The sequence below is a fragment of the Puma concolor genome, chromosome F2, assembly GCF_028749965.1.
Source record: "Puma concolor isolate L17-30 chromosome F2, mPumCon1.1.hap2, whole genome shotgun sequence".
Taxonomy (NCBI): domain Eukaryota; kingdom Metazoa; phylum Chordata; class Mammalia; order Carnivora; family Felidae; genus Puma; species Puma concolor.
In genome coordinates, this window is record NC_141684.1 from 23,761,213 (window position 1) to 23,775,015 (window position 13,803).

General features: G+C 35.5%; 1 protein-coding gene across 6 annotated transcripts in view; it reads left to right on the forward strand.

The window, feature by feature from the left end:
- TRPS1 (transcriptional repressor GATA binding 1) overlaps positions 1-13,803 on the forward strand; it is a 258,255-nt gene that overhangs the window by 35,943 nt on the left and 208,509 nt on the right. For 3 of the 6 annotated variants that reach the window (XM_086695108.1, XM_086695107.1, XM_086695110.1), the window contains exon 2: positions 12,532-13,460. In XM_086695108.1, the coding sequence (XP_086551234.1) occupies positions 12,534-13,460 (927 nt within the window). In that variant the 5' untranslated portion in view covers positions 12,532-12,533. Of the gene's footprint in view, positions 1-9,012; positions 9,171-12,531; positions 13,461-13,803 lie in introns of all 6 variants that reach the window. The other 3 variants (XM_086695104.1, XM_086695105.1, XM_086695106.1) reach the window with 2 other exon arrangements.

Here is a 13,803-nt window from a genome sequence, read left to right on the forward strand (position 1 = left end):
GAGGGAGGGGCAGAGAGAGAGGGAGACACAGAATCAGAAACAGGCTCCAGGCTCTGAGCCATCAGCCCAGAGCCTGACGTGGGGCTCTGCGAGATCGTGACCTGGCTGAAGTAGGACGCTTAACCGACTGCGCCACCCAGGCGCCCCGTTACTGTGCCATTTTTAATGATGGAAATGTGTTATGGCCATAGATGTGTTGCCTTTAGGACGAGCTTGAGAATTGGTGATAATAGATATTTAAATACATGAATTATGTATCAATGTTTTGATTAAAATAATCACATATATGAATGGATAAATATTAATCTTTTTAACTAACAATAATGTTAATAAAGATATTCTCTCATCTGGAGGACTTCATAGCCTAGTGGGGTAGCTGAAAACATAAATACATAGTTACAGTGTGATGTGGAATGTATCTCAAGAGGAGATACATATAAATTGCCATCGATGGTAGTGGAAAAGACTCACTTTTGCTTGGGGGAACTGTAGAGGGCTTTGCAGAAGTGAATCCATTTGGACTCAGCATAATTTGTTACCTTTAGTCATGTACTAGTTGTGATGAGGCAAATCCAAAAGTCGGGACAACCTACTAGTCCAGGAAGGTTGCTGTATTTTTATATTTATATTTTGTATTTTATATTTATATGCTGAAAATATATCTTATATTTATATTTTGTATTTTATATTTATATGCTGAAGATTGTATATTCACTTGACACAACTACAGAACCAGTCAAGTACATTTGATTGCCATCTTTATAAAATGGTATTTAAATTGTATTCTCTAGTAAGTCTCTTAAAGTGCTATCACATTTGTATTTACAAACGCATTGGTTAACTATTGTTCGTAAAAACACTAAAGAGTTGTTGAGAAATGTAATGAGAAACCAAGTGGTCTAGCAAGGCTTCTGGCTTTTTCAGACCTAGCTCTTCATGTCTAGGTCTTTGACCTGAGCAAGTGATTTGACTTTTCTAAATCTTAGTTCCTTCATCTGTAAAATGTGAAAACAATACTATCTTACTTAAGGAATTGTTAATAAAAATGAAAGTCAAATAAGGTAATATAGTCTTGGAACAGTACCTGGTTCTTAGTAACAATAACATAATACATTTTTGTTAGTCATTAAAAATTCAGTTTATAACATACATAAACACTCATGATTGTGAGCCTTAAAAAAAGATCTACTCTGACTTTTGATTCCTTTCAACATTCAATTAAATTTTGAAGAAACTATTGTAAAACACACATGGACACACATATGTATACATATGTGTGTGTGTGTGTGTGTGTGTGTGTGTGTGCATTTTTTTTTTCCTTTACTCTGTTATGACAGGTGTCCACAACAAGATTGATAGAGAAAAGAAATTACTAATTGGGGTACAAGTAGTGAAAATCTTTTCTAAAGGGGTGTGTGTGTGTGTGTGTGTGTGTGTGTGTGTGTTTAGATGGACTCTTGAAATTATATTGAACTTGGATTTGAAGATAGACTAGATTACCTATACAAAATATTTAATGAGTGAGCTAATTTTTGCCCTAATTTCACAGCCCTACACATGTATCTGTTCTTTCTTGGTGACTGTGTAATAATAGGAGTTGTGAGGCCCAGGAGTAACCTGGATATGTGGTCACCCTCTCAGATTTAGACCTCAGTATGACCTCACCACCATGTTAGCTTTGTATTTAAAATTAACTTATAATTAATTCCCTGTTTCAGATTTACTTCAACATCTACCTAGCCTATTTTTATATTTTAATTAGTTTTTAATCTTTTGTTTTAATGTTTGCAGGTGGGGGGATGCAATAACAATAAAACAAAATCCTAAAGCCCATAAAGCTAGAGCCGGGGATTTGTAAGAGTGAGATAGGAAGGCTCTATATACTTCATTCCTCTTCTTCTACACCACCTAAAACCATGAACCAGACTGATATTAAGCTATACCATAAAATGATGCAGTCATAGAGCAGGTCCACACTGGGTACGTGCTTACCGACGGCGGTCTGGGCTTTGACTTTCCACCCTTTATTATGGGTACACCTGAATCTGCAGGTGGAGACTGAGCTAAGTTGGGAGGATTGGGATTTATTAATAACCAGAGAGGAAGACTTTGTCTAGACACAGTCTCTCAGGTATCAGTAAGCCATTGAGAACTACTAATTGTAACTGTATGAACTATAGGTCCCTCAGTGCAGTCCTGGGTCTCTCTCTAACCCCTTTCTTCATGCCATATTCCACTAAACCCTTTGCCATATTTTGGTTCCTGAACAAATTTGGTTCAGATAAAATGTAAGTGATTATAAATGAATGACTCAAATCTAGTATACAAGGTGGTAGTGTTTTGAATGGATTCCTTTAGTGAACATTACAAGTAATAACAAAAAAAAAATAGGACTTCTTTATGCAGTGATATCTGTATAAGCTATTCAGCTTAGAGATAACCTTGGGTTTATACTCATCTGTTTTGATACATGTATAATTTGGACATCTGAGATAATATTATACATAGATGCTTATCTTCTGCCTTTCTTCACTCAGTTTTCTATCACGGCTGTAATCCTCTGCCAGTACACAATCTTATAAAATACTGATTCTAAATCTTTCATGATAGTGGATCCTGATCTTCTTTTAATGTTGTTAACCATGCTGGGGAAAAAAGAAAAAAAAAAAGAAACAAAAACAAACCCTTCGAAATGATCCACTTCAGATCAAAGCATCTTAGTTTTCTTGCCAAGTTAATGAAGAAATACTGTTTTGTTTAAAAAGATTATATATGTTTTTAAATCAGTAATTTTCAAGGAAGAAAATTACCATCTAGATTAGCATCTCCCACTGTGTTGTATCCATTTGTTTTGTTGGTAAATGGCATTATGTGACATAAAGCCAAATGGGAAATTCCAATCCAAATTGAACAGATTCCACCACTCCACAACCTCTAGGACTTTTTGGACCTGTAATTGCTAATGTACAATGTGGATCTCCGAAGAGGGTATATAATGTATACAGTTTCCACTAAAATTCACTTGATCAAGAAATGAATTGCAAAATTCATTTCTTTGCTTGCAACGAATATCATGGGAAGAATGTAGGGGAAGTTTTTGAATTTCTTATCATTTGTGCTTAAACACTGACCATAATAAAATCCTAGACCGAGCCCAGCTAAACTTGGGATGAGCATAGGCAGAATGTCCTAAAATAATGGTTTATTCAAAAAGGTGAAAATTTCTAAGCCTGTTACCTATCCCAATTATGGAGGGAATCTGTGTGTACTTCCTCCTTCTTTCATACATAAACTTTTCTCATTCTAGGAGTCAGGAAAAAGTGGTTTAGTCTATTCTATCAGAAGTTGCTCTCAATCAAAAATTTTTAAAAATCAGTTTTCTTTGGAAACATTCAATATACTTAACAAAAGAGAAAAACAATTCCAGCGTGTGTGTGTGAATATAATATGTTTTTATCAGAAGGGAAAATGATGCCAAGTTGGTTATGTTAAGCAGTCAGCATGGACTGGGATGGTATTTAACCAGATTTAATATCATTAGTGTGTATGCGTTATACATTGTAAAAGACATCCGTCAGTAATGTGTATTAATTTAAACGGACCTTTAAAAATACATATAGAACAAAGATCCCTGGCCTTTTGGAACTTATATGCACAGTTGTACTCTGAACTTACTTCTAATTCCCTTTCATTGCCCGTGTGTATTTGCTGCTGATTCCTCATAGTATTTGTGCCTTACCCATTGGCCATTCCTATTTACTCATTGGACTCCTGGTCCTCAGATAGGTGAGGCCTTTTGCGCTGCTTCCTGAGGTACCTTAGAGATGAGCAGCGTGGTTTCCAAGTTACTGGCTTCCTGGTGCAAGCTTACTTCCCTTCACTTTGGCTTTTTAACATACATATTTAACACACATGTTATATATAACATATATGTTGAATATTACATTGTGTTAAGTTTATGTTTAACACACGTATATGTTTTCTCTCTTTACGTATATGTTACTAGTACAAGTTCTCAATATGCCTTCATGATATTTGTTTTAATCTTGGATCTAGTATGGCACTCTTAAAAAAACAACAAAAACTTTGCCTAATACACTCGGCTTATCTATGCCGTGAAGACAGTGAGCTTTCTTACTGAATCTTAATGGCATGCATTCATTAAACTCACTATACTGTATATGCATATTAATTTACCAAATGGATTTGTAATGATTGACACAGATTTCTTATGGGAGAACTGAGACAGATGTTAGCCAGTTATACTGCTGGATTGAGTTAATAATTGAGATTTTCTTTTCTATTGAATAACAGATTGGAAAATAGACAAAGCAACACCGATATATTAAAATTAAACTACCCTTAATATACAAACATGTTCTTCAGCAAATGTAGGGAAGAAAGTCAAAGGCATTCCTACAAATCTTGACGTTCATTATTTTTGTTATCAATGGAAATCTCATTTACATGCAAATAAAATGTTAATTCATATCATAACCACCGAGATAGATGCATTTATACTTTTCCACGAGCTATTCTTTTTGAACTTATGTGCTGTGTTTGGCTTTTTGCCCATCAACCAGGTGAAATGTTCTAAGTTTAACAAAGAAGGATGAAGTTACACCTGCCCCATGCACACATGCAAAGTCAGATTGGACTGTTGGAACCAACAGTTACCATTGTATATAATTTTAATTGTTTTTTTTTTTCCTTTGAGAGAAAAGAAAACAAAAGGAAAAATGACATATGTGTGAGGAGACAAATGATAATGTTTCTTAATTTGCTTAGTGAAATTGTGATCTTATTCAAAGCAGAATTTTTAATACATTTGCCTCTCACCTGTTATGAAAGCAAAAATAATCAATTCCCCTTTCCTTTTGATAACTCATGCTTTATTTTAGTTACTCTTTTTAGTGAAATAGGTGCACGCTTCATTTTTTCACATACATTACAGTTTCAATTAGACTTCTGGCATATAATTTTTAAAAGCAAAAAAAAATGTTTTGTAATTTTCTTATAAAAGTAAAATGGTTAATGAAATCCTTTCCCCAAGATGTATATGAATATTTGGAAACTCATTTTGGCAAATCTGACCTTATTACTTACTTACCAGACTATCTCCTTTTACCTAGACTAGTACATTTGAAATGAGATATTTAAAATATAGAGAGCATAGCTCAATGAAATAAAAGCCTAATAAAATGTGTTTGGGCTAACATCAAAACTCTTTGAAAGAGGATATCTAAATAATGTGCATTTTATCTCAGAGAGTCTTGGGTTGGTTCGAGTGTCCAGATGACTATTAATGGGCTTTGTGCTCCCAAGCATATGTTAATAGAAGTGATCCTTTTGGATTAATTTCATGTGAATTAATAAGAGATTTATTTGATGGGAGTTGTTTGAAGGTGATGACATTTAAATCTCAGCAGGATTCAAGATATCTGAAAATACCTTTAAAGATTCAGGAACAATCAATTCAGAGAGAGCAGATTAAATTGACATGGATAGCAAAGAACAGGATCTGACATTGGGTTTATGAAGATTGAAGCAGTTTACAAAAAAGAGCAATCTACCATTGAAGTATTGCCCTAGAATCTGAAGAAATAGAAAACATTTAAACTCCTTCAGCAATTCTTGGGTTTATGATTTGGATAAACAGTGTTCTCTTGCATTTTATAGTTCACTTAAGCAATCTGATTTTGATCTGTATATATGGAGTAGACAGGATTCAAGGTTTTGTGTTTTTTTTTAAACCAATGAGCAAACACATATGTTCTTTAAAAACTGAACTTTATATGTCGTTCATATGGAAGCTATCTAGTTTGCTATAGGCCCCAAACTTGACCTTCCTTTTATTTTGCTATCACTTGCTTAATTCTTTAAATTCTTTGTGGGAAACTTTTGATCAAAAGAAACAATTTGCTTTTTTTCTTTCCTTTTTAATTTTTTTTTTATAAAAGCTACATGAAATGTGTAATTAATAACCCAGTACTCCTAGGTTGTTGATCCAAACAAGCATGGAAGAAGCATATATTAAGAAGACTATCACGTCTTTCCTTTTGTGTTAGCTTTGATTTTGAACACTTGAAAGTTTTATTATCTGGAAAAACAATAAGAAAATGTCATCTGGTATTATATGTTATGATGACAAGAACTGCTACTTATAATAAGAATCATACTCAGCAGGATTTGAGACTGAAGTTAAATTATATAGACTCGGTACTCTAACTTTTTAGCCTTGTTGAGGTGTTATCCATCCACCCATCCATCCATCCATCCGTCCATCCATCCATCCATCCAAGGAATTAATCAATTGGAAGTGCACTCAGTTGAAATGGTATTTGAAGAGATACTCAAAGGCTTTAATTTTTCTTGAGAAATAAGGATTTCTTATAATATTTTCCTTTTCTTTTTAAAGATATCCTTCTCTCTAACATGAATAATAGTAAAATTATAGTCATCTTGCTGGATGTTTAGTACATACTTAGGCTGGGTATACATTTATTGAATGCATGAATATTGGAGGAAATGAATAACTGAGTGAATGGTAGACCTCAGTGGTATTTATGCCATCCTTAATTATTGATGGTTTCATATTTTGTAGTCTTTCAGGGAAATTGGATAGAGTTTTTCTAAGGTAATAATACAGTGCCTAAGCCACTAACCAGAACCATTATAGAATCTTAGAGGCACAAAGTTTAGCAATCATATATTGTAATTCCCTCATATGAGTAAGAACAGAGGCTCAGAGAAGTGAAGGGGCCTGCCCTTGATTACATCAGCCGGTGATTCGAATCTACTTCAGAAACTGGACATATAATTGGACATTCTTCCTTCCTTTGTTTAGGGTCAAGATGCTACAAATAGCATAGGAATTTATATCTCTTACCTTCAAGGAGTTTCTCATCTAATGGAAATAAATTCTTGTTTTAATCTGTATTGGATGGATGTGTTAGCTCTCTTTTTAAATTACTGCAGTAGTGGATTTCTTTGACTGAATAATTCATTTGATTACCTATTGCAAGGCTATTTGGAACAAGTATTTCATAAATGTATGTGTGAAAAAAATATAATTCAAAGAATTCTCTATATGCACATATATAAACAAAAATATATACACACACACATATATATGAAATAAAGCTAAATCATTAATGGTTAATTCATATTTTCTAGGAATAATAGAAAACTCAGATTCCTTTTGCTGTGAAGATGCCATTCTGAGAACATGAGTCACAGTCTTCTATAGAAAAAGGAATTTTTTCTTATATATTTAAGAATTTTAATTGTGAGATAAGATAGTTATCAGAATTATATTTTAAGCTCTAATGCTGATTATTTCCACTGATACTATAACATAGGAACAGTACAGTATCCTATTGTTTCTTATAATAATTTTCTTTTTCATAAAAAATACAAAGGGGCGCCTGGGTGGCTCAGTCGGTTAAGTGTCTGACTTCGACTCAGGTCATGATCTCGCGGTTTGTGAGTTCGAGCCCCACGTTGGGCTCTGTGCTGACAGCTTAGAGCCTGGAGACTGCTTCAGATTCTGTGTCTCCCACTCTCTCTGCCCTACCCCTGCTTGCACTCTGTCTCTATCTCTCAAAAATGAATAAACATTTAAAACAATTTTTTTTAAAAAATACAAAGAAAGCCTTTAGATTTGTTTTAATTTAGGAGGAAATAATTAATAATAGAAATAGGGATTTTTGCAAATGGAATGTCTTATATCTCAGAGATGAAACTACAAATAGTACATTTTTAGGAAGCTAAACATGTTTTAACCCACTTAAATATCTTGACACAAAATATATATTCATGTTATATCCGCTGTTGGAGGAGTGTACGTGTATTTGCGTAGGTGGAGAATGATGTGAAAGTGGGCATGCTCACCGTTTCCACCTCACCTACTCCCTAGCCCATAGGTGAGCTTTTAATCTCACAATTAAATAGAGAGGAGTTAGCAATTTTGAGTCTTGTAGCTCTTAAATTCTTCAGTGCCTCCTTATCCAGTTCACTTTAGCCCCATTATCTAAATGGTCGTTTATAGCAGGCCTACTGTAAACTGGCATTTTGAACTACTTTTGGTAGTCAGTATGAAGGATATTACTACATAGTTGAATGAAGAGGTTTAAAATAAAGTTGCTAGAACACTCCTTGATGTGGTTATCTCCCTCCCTCCCTCCCTCCCTCCCTCCCTTCCTTCCTTCCTTCCTTCCTTCCTTCCTTCCTTCCTTCCTTCCTTCCTTCCTTCTCTTTTCTCTTCTTTTCTTTCTTTCTTTCTTTCTTTCTTTCTTTCTTTCTTTCTTTCTCTAATTTTTTTATGACCATTACTATAATATCTGCCTCAATAATTTCACTTACATAATAAAGATGATGTTATAATGATGGTTCATCATGGTTTTATGAACTTCTATATCAAGAGCAAAAATAAAAGATTACTAAAAATAGCTAAAAAGATGGCATGTGTTCTAGCGTGTCATGTTTCTGTAACTGTTGGTTTGGAAGGCTTACGTAGATCTCAGTTCTCGATGGCATCGCAGGGACTCCTTTCTCGGCCACTTGGTGTGCACTGCTACTATGAGTTTGGAAGACATTGGCAATGGGTACAACTTCTTGTCTTCAGCTGTGACTGTACAATATCAGTAGATACACTTTATATCTTTTGCAGAAGCATTTCCCCTCCATGTTTACTAACCAACAGCATTTATCCCCACCCCAGCGTAGGTAAGTATTCTGGTCCTTAGCCTTCGGGAGTTTTAGAGGTCAAATCGTACATCACAGTCTTTTGTGAAAATGACTTCTGTAATCTTTTATATCACGTTCCTTCTTCTCCTGCTGCTTTATTAAAACCCAGGGGAGGGAAGATCTTGCTCAAGGTTTGCTCATGCATTTATTAGGTATCTTTCAAGCAGCGTGCGGTGCTGGCATATAAATGTATTTTAGGTGTGATACATTAAAGCCTATTTACATCATTTAGGAAGGAAAATATTTTTTTGTTTTGTTTTGCAGATGTACAGATCAGCTCTCAAAATGTCTTCTGTGTCTTCCGAGCGTCTTCTAAGACAATTGCATTAGCCTCCTGCTAGTTGACTAATAGAATTAATAATTGTAGAAAGCACTCTAAAGCCACATGCCTTATGAAGTCAATGCTGGGTATGATTTTACAAGTATGTGATCTATTTTTTCAAGTGAAAATGTTAACTGGAAAAGTTCTTGGCACGCAGTAAAACATCATGCAATCTGTTATGTCTCTTAAAGATAATAACTTGAGGGTGGCTATAGTCTTACGATATCTAACTTATGACTTGTTAGGGGAGTTTCTTTCACTTAGAAGTATTGCAAATGTGCTTATATTTACATAATATGTCATTCTCAAAAGTTATGGTGATATAATTCCAGTAAAAAATTATTTTTCTATAACTACTTCAAAGTATAGTCAACTAAATTAACCAGGATTATTCTTTTTGAAGAAACTAAAAAGAACATGCCCCTTCCACCCACAACAAAAAAGAAAACACAAATGACCTTTCTGATACTTCTTTGAAGTTTTAGCAGTTTAACATTATTTGTGATGTATATTTTTAAGGGCTGTGTTCAGCATGAGGAGTCAGTGAGTCATATGGGTTCCAAAGTTCTGTTCTTGGTGGAAGAGGGAACTGAAATTTGAAAGGATGAAAATTTAATTAAATCATTTTTTCTCTTAGTTACTGTAATTGCTGGTTCAGTAGTTTTTAAACTATGACCTATTACTTTTCTTCATGATAACAATAAATCAACAAGGTCTAATTTTTTTTTTGTTTTGCAAAACAAGTGAAATTTTTCCATATTAACATATTTATATCTATTCACTGTTAAGTATTTTATCTTAGGTCCTTGCTCTGTAAAATGTTGCTGTTTTTCTAATCACCTTGACATTAATATATGGACAGAAACCATTTTCTCTTCATTTTAATGGAAAGAAAATCTTAACGAATTGGGTTATTTCATATTCATTTCTTTATGAATCCTGCCTTTCATATAGATTTCTGTTTTTCTGTGTAGCCTTATTTATTTCATTGGGGTGCATTACTGTTAGGTTTTATTTCCATTAAGAAGATGATCTTAAAATACAAATGATATGGTTGTTCAGTATTTGTCCAAGAAAAGATTAAATTGCAATAGTTCCTAAAGACTTTTATGTGTAATTGAAAAAACAAACACGAAATTCTGGAGGGAAAGGCAAGAGATGCTATAGCGAATCATTACATTTGTATGTGTAGTAATGGCTGATACTCTATAAACTAGGATGTCTTTTTCTTTAGGCCATGGTAAGAACAGCATTTTTTTTAAATTCAAATTCTTGTTTAAATAATAACTGGTTTCTTAAACTTCCTTTTTATTATTATTATTTTTCATGTTTAGTTTTCCTTTTGTTGACTACCAGTAAAATTGCCCTCCACTCTTCCATGTGTTGGTTCAAGTTCCCAAATTCTGTCATTTTTGACAGAGGACCAGGGGTCTCTTAAAGTGTTGGCATCAACCAATAAGACATGAACATTAAAAAATAAATATGTTAGAGGCGCCTGGCTGGCTCAGTCAGTGGAGTGTGCAACTCTTGATCTCGAGATCGTGTGTTTGAGCCCCATGTTGGATGGGGAGATTACTGGGAAAAAAATCTTAAAATAGATAAATAAATAGATAAATAAAAATAAGCTGACCAGTGTTCCATTTTTTTTTTTAGTAAGCAGTGGTTACCTAGCTTAGTTTATTTTAAGACCCAATGATAATGACACCAAGGTGAAGACTCACTCCCTGCTCCCTGCCTTGACCAGGCAGGTTTACATGGCTTCATGACCATCAGTGGTACTTGAAACTTCAACCCTTCATCCTATCAATGTTTTTGTTGTTGTTGTTGTTCCAGGAGGAACATATACAGATTCTGTGCATATTCGTTGGCTCATGTTATTGTTGTACTAAAAAGAAGAGTATACTTTCTTTAGTGCAGTTAATATTTTTTGACATTATTTTTGTAAAGTGAATTTTCCCCTTGCAAATGATTCTTTATAGTCAACCAGGGCATTAACTTGGCTCAGTGATTCATATTATACACATTTGCTTGACCAGGTCTTCAGAAATGAAGGTACATCCATATATGTCCAAAGCCAGTGTAGCTCCTCAGCACTTGTGAGAAATTACAGATGAGAATGCCTAAAACGTGTTATTAATTTGGATTTTCTCAGGACATGTTGGATAATCATGGTGTAACTAACTCTGTTAAATCTGCCCCTGTGGCAGAGTCAGCTAGTAAAGAGGACTTGTCTTATTAGTCAGTCACAGGTGGATTTTCCTACGGGACATTTGGGGTGACAACTGACGGCATTTGCAGTGTTTCGGCTGGGAGATTAAGGGGACATAAGCCATGAACCTCGGTTCTGGACTAGCCTTAGTTGCTGCATTTTTTTATGGACACACCACACAAATTATTTCTTATCTCCTCATACTGAAGTTCTGATTCATTAGACTCCAGTAGGGGAATTTGTCACAGTATTCTTATTTTGACCATTCTCCTTGATGGCACTAACTTGAAAGGCACAGTTGAGGCAGCATGTGAAGGTGAACCTTGGGGAGGGTGCTGATAGTTGGCCATTCCAAGCTACAAAGTGACAGCGTCATATTATTCAGTTTAATATTTTACTTTAGTCCATCTCCAGCGTGCTCCTGATGGTGAAATTGGTACTGTTTCCACCTGGTTGTGCTAAGAATCCAGGACTTAGTTAGCTTCCCCATCATGCTACATAGAGTCCTAGTAAAAGCCAACCTGGTCACTCTGATATGGACCAGGTTTTCCTCCTAACTTTCAGGCAAGCTCTCCAATTGGGGCTTAAAGAAATTTATTGGTAGGACAGAGATGAGACATTTGTTACCCTCCATTCCTGAAAGTAATAGGGCAGTTTTCACTTTGTTTATAACATGCTGTTTCTGTCTTTTGACTATGAGGGTATTTTGGTTGAAATTACATTTATAGCTTGGTGGCACAGTATGTAACCATATTGAGTTCCAATTTATGTTGTTTATATACATAGCATATAAATAAATGTGTAATATATATTCTGTAAACATAAATGCATATATATTTCATAAACATAGCATGTGTGTTTATTATACATAATATATAAGGTTTATAAATAAGCATGTATACAGCATCAACTGTACCTGAAGAAAGTGAGCAAAAAATATCATTGGCAAACAAGAATAATAGGAAAGATAGAGCTATCAATGACAATAAATATTTTGGTATTCATAAAACCATTTAAAAATAGCAAATGAGCCACTCTATGACAAAAATAATTCTAAATGTAAATATTTGCTTTAGTCTCAGGTGGGTTTTTTTTTTGCTAGTTTTCAAACATTTTTTTTTCCCCTAGAGGAAGATTTTTGTATGCACCTTAAAAAAGCCTCAAGTAAGAATAAGTAAAATGTTCTATATTAGGTTGCATCTCTGCAACTTTCAAATAACCTCGCATTTCCTTTTCCCTTGCATTTTTACAGATATGGTCCGGAAAAAGAACCCCCCTCTGAGAAACGTTGTTAGCGAAGGCGAGGGCCAGACCCTGGAGCCTATAGGTACAGAAAGCAAGGTGTCTGGAAAGAACAAAGAATTTTCTGCAGATCAGATGTCAGAAAATACAGATCAGAGTGATGCTGCAGAACTGAATAATAAGGAGGAACATCGCTTGCATGGCCAAGATTCATCCTCTAGCAGCAAGAAGGGCCCCAAAAGCTCCAGCCTGAGTGAGAAGGCTGGCTTCAATTATGAAAGCCCCAGTAAAGGAGGAAACCTTCCCTCGCATCCACATGATGAGGTGACAGATAGAAATATGTTGGCTTTCTCATCTCCAGCTGTGGGGGGAGTCTGTGAGCCCTTGAAGTCTCCTCAACGAGCAGAGGCAGATGACCCTCAAGATACGGCCTGCACCCCAGCAGGGGACTCATTGGAGACGAAGGAAGATCATAAGATGTCACCAAAGGCCACGGAGGAAACAGGGCAGGCGCAGAGTAGTCAAGCCAATTGTCAAGGCTCAAGCCCAGTTTCAGTGGCCTCCAAAAACCCACAAGTGCCTTCAGATGGGGGTGTAAGACTGAATAAATCCAAAACCGACTTACTGGTAAATGACAACCCAGACCCGGCACCTCTGTCTCCAGAGCTTCAGGACTTTAAATGCAATATCTGTGGATATGGTTACTATGGCAATGACCCCACAGATCTGATTAAGCACTTCCGAAAGTATCACTTAGGACTGCATAACCGCACCAGGCAGGATGCTGAGCTGGACAGCAAAATCTTGGCCCTTCATAACATGGTGCAGTTCAGCCATTCCAAAGACTTCCAGAAGGTCAACCGTTCCGTGCTTTCTGGTGTGCTGCAGGACATCAACTCTTCAAGGCCTGTTTTACTAAATGGGACCTATGATGTACAGGTTTGTGCTTTGTGTTGTTCTCTCTTTGTACAGAAAAGGTTACTGGTAATGAAGTGTGAATTCTTGCACGCATGGTAAAATCAAGTTCCCAGAACCAAAGGGGTAGCCTGCTAGATTCAGCGGGAGGATGGACACACTCCATAGCCATTTTATCCAAATGTGTATTCAGAGGGGTCTTTAATCTCTTATCATGGAAAATAGTCCCAATATCTCTATTAGGTTGGGAAAAGCCTTTTCACGGGATTAGGTAGGCCTCATATTTCTAGAAATATTTCGTGGTAATTTGGTGTTTTCACAGTCTTCCCAAAAATGGCACTCACCTTTATAGTTCCACGTGATAGTA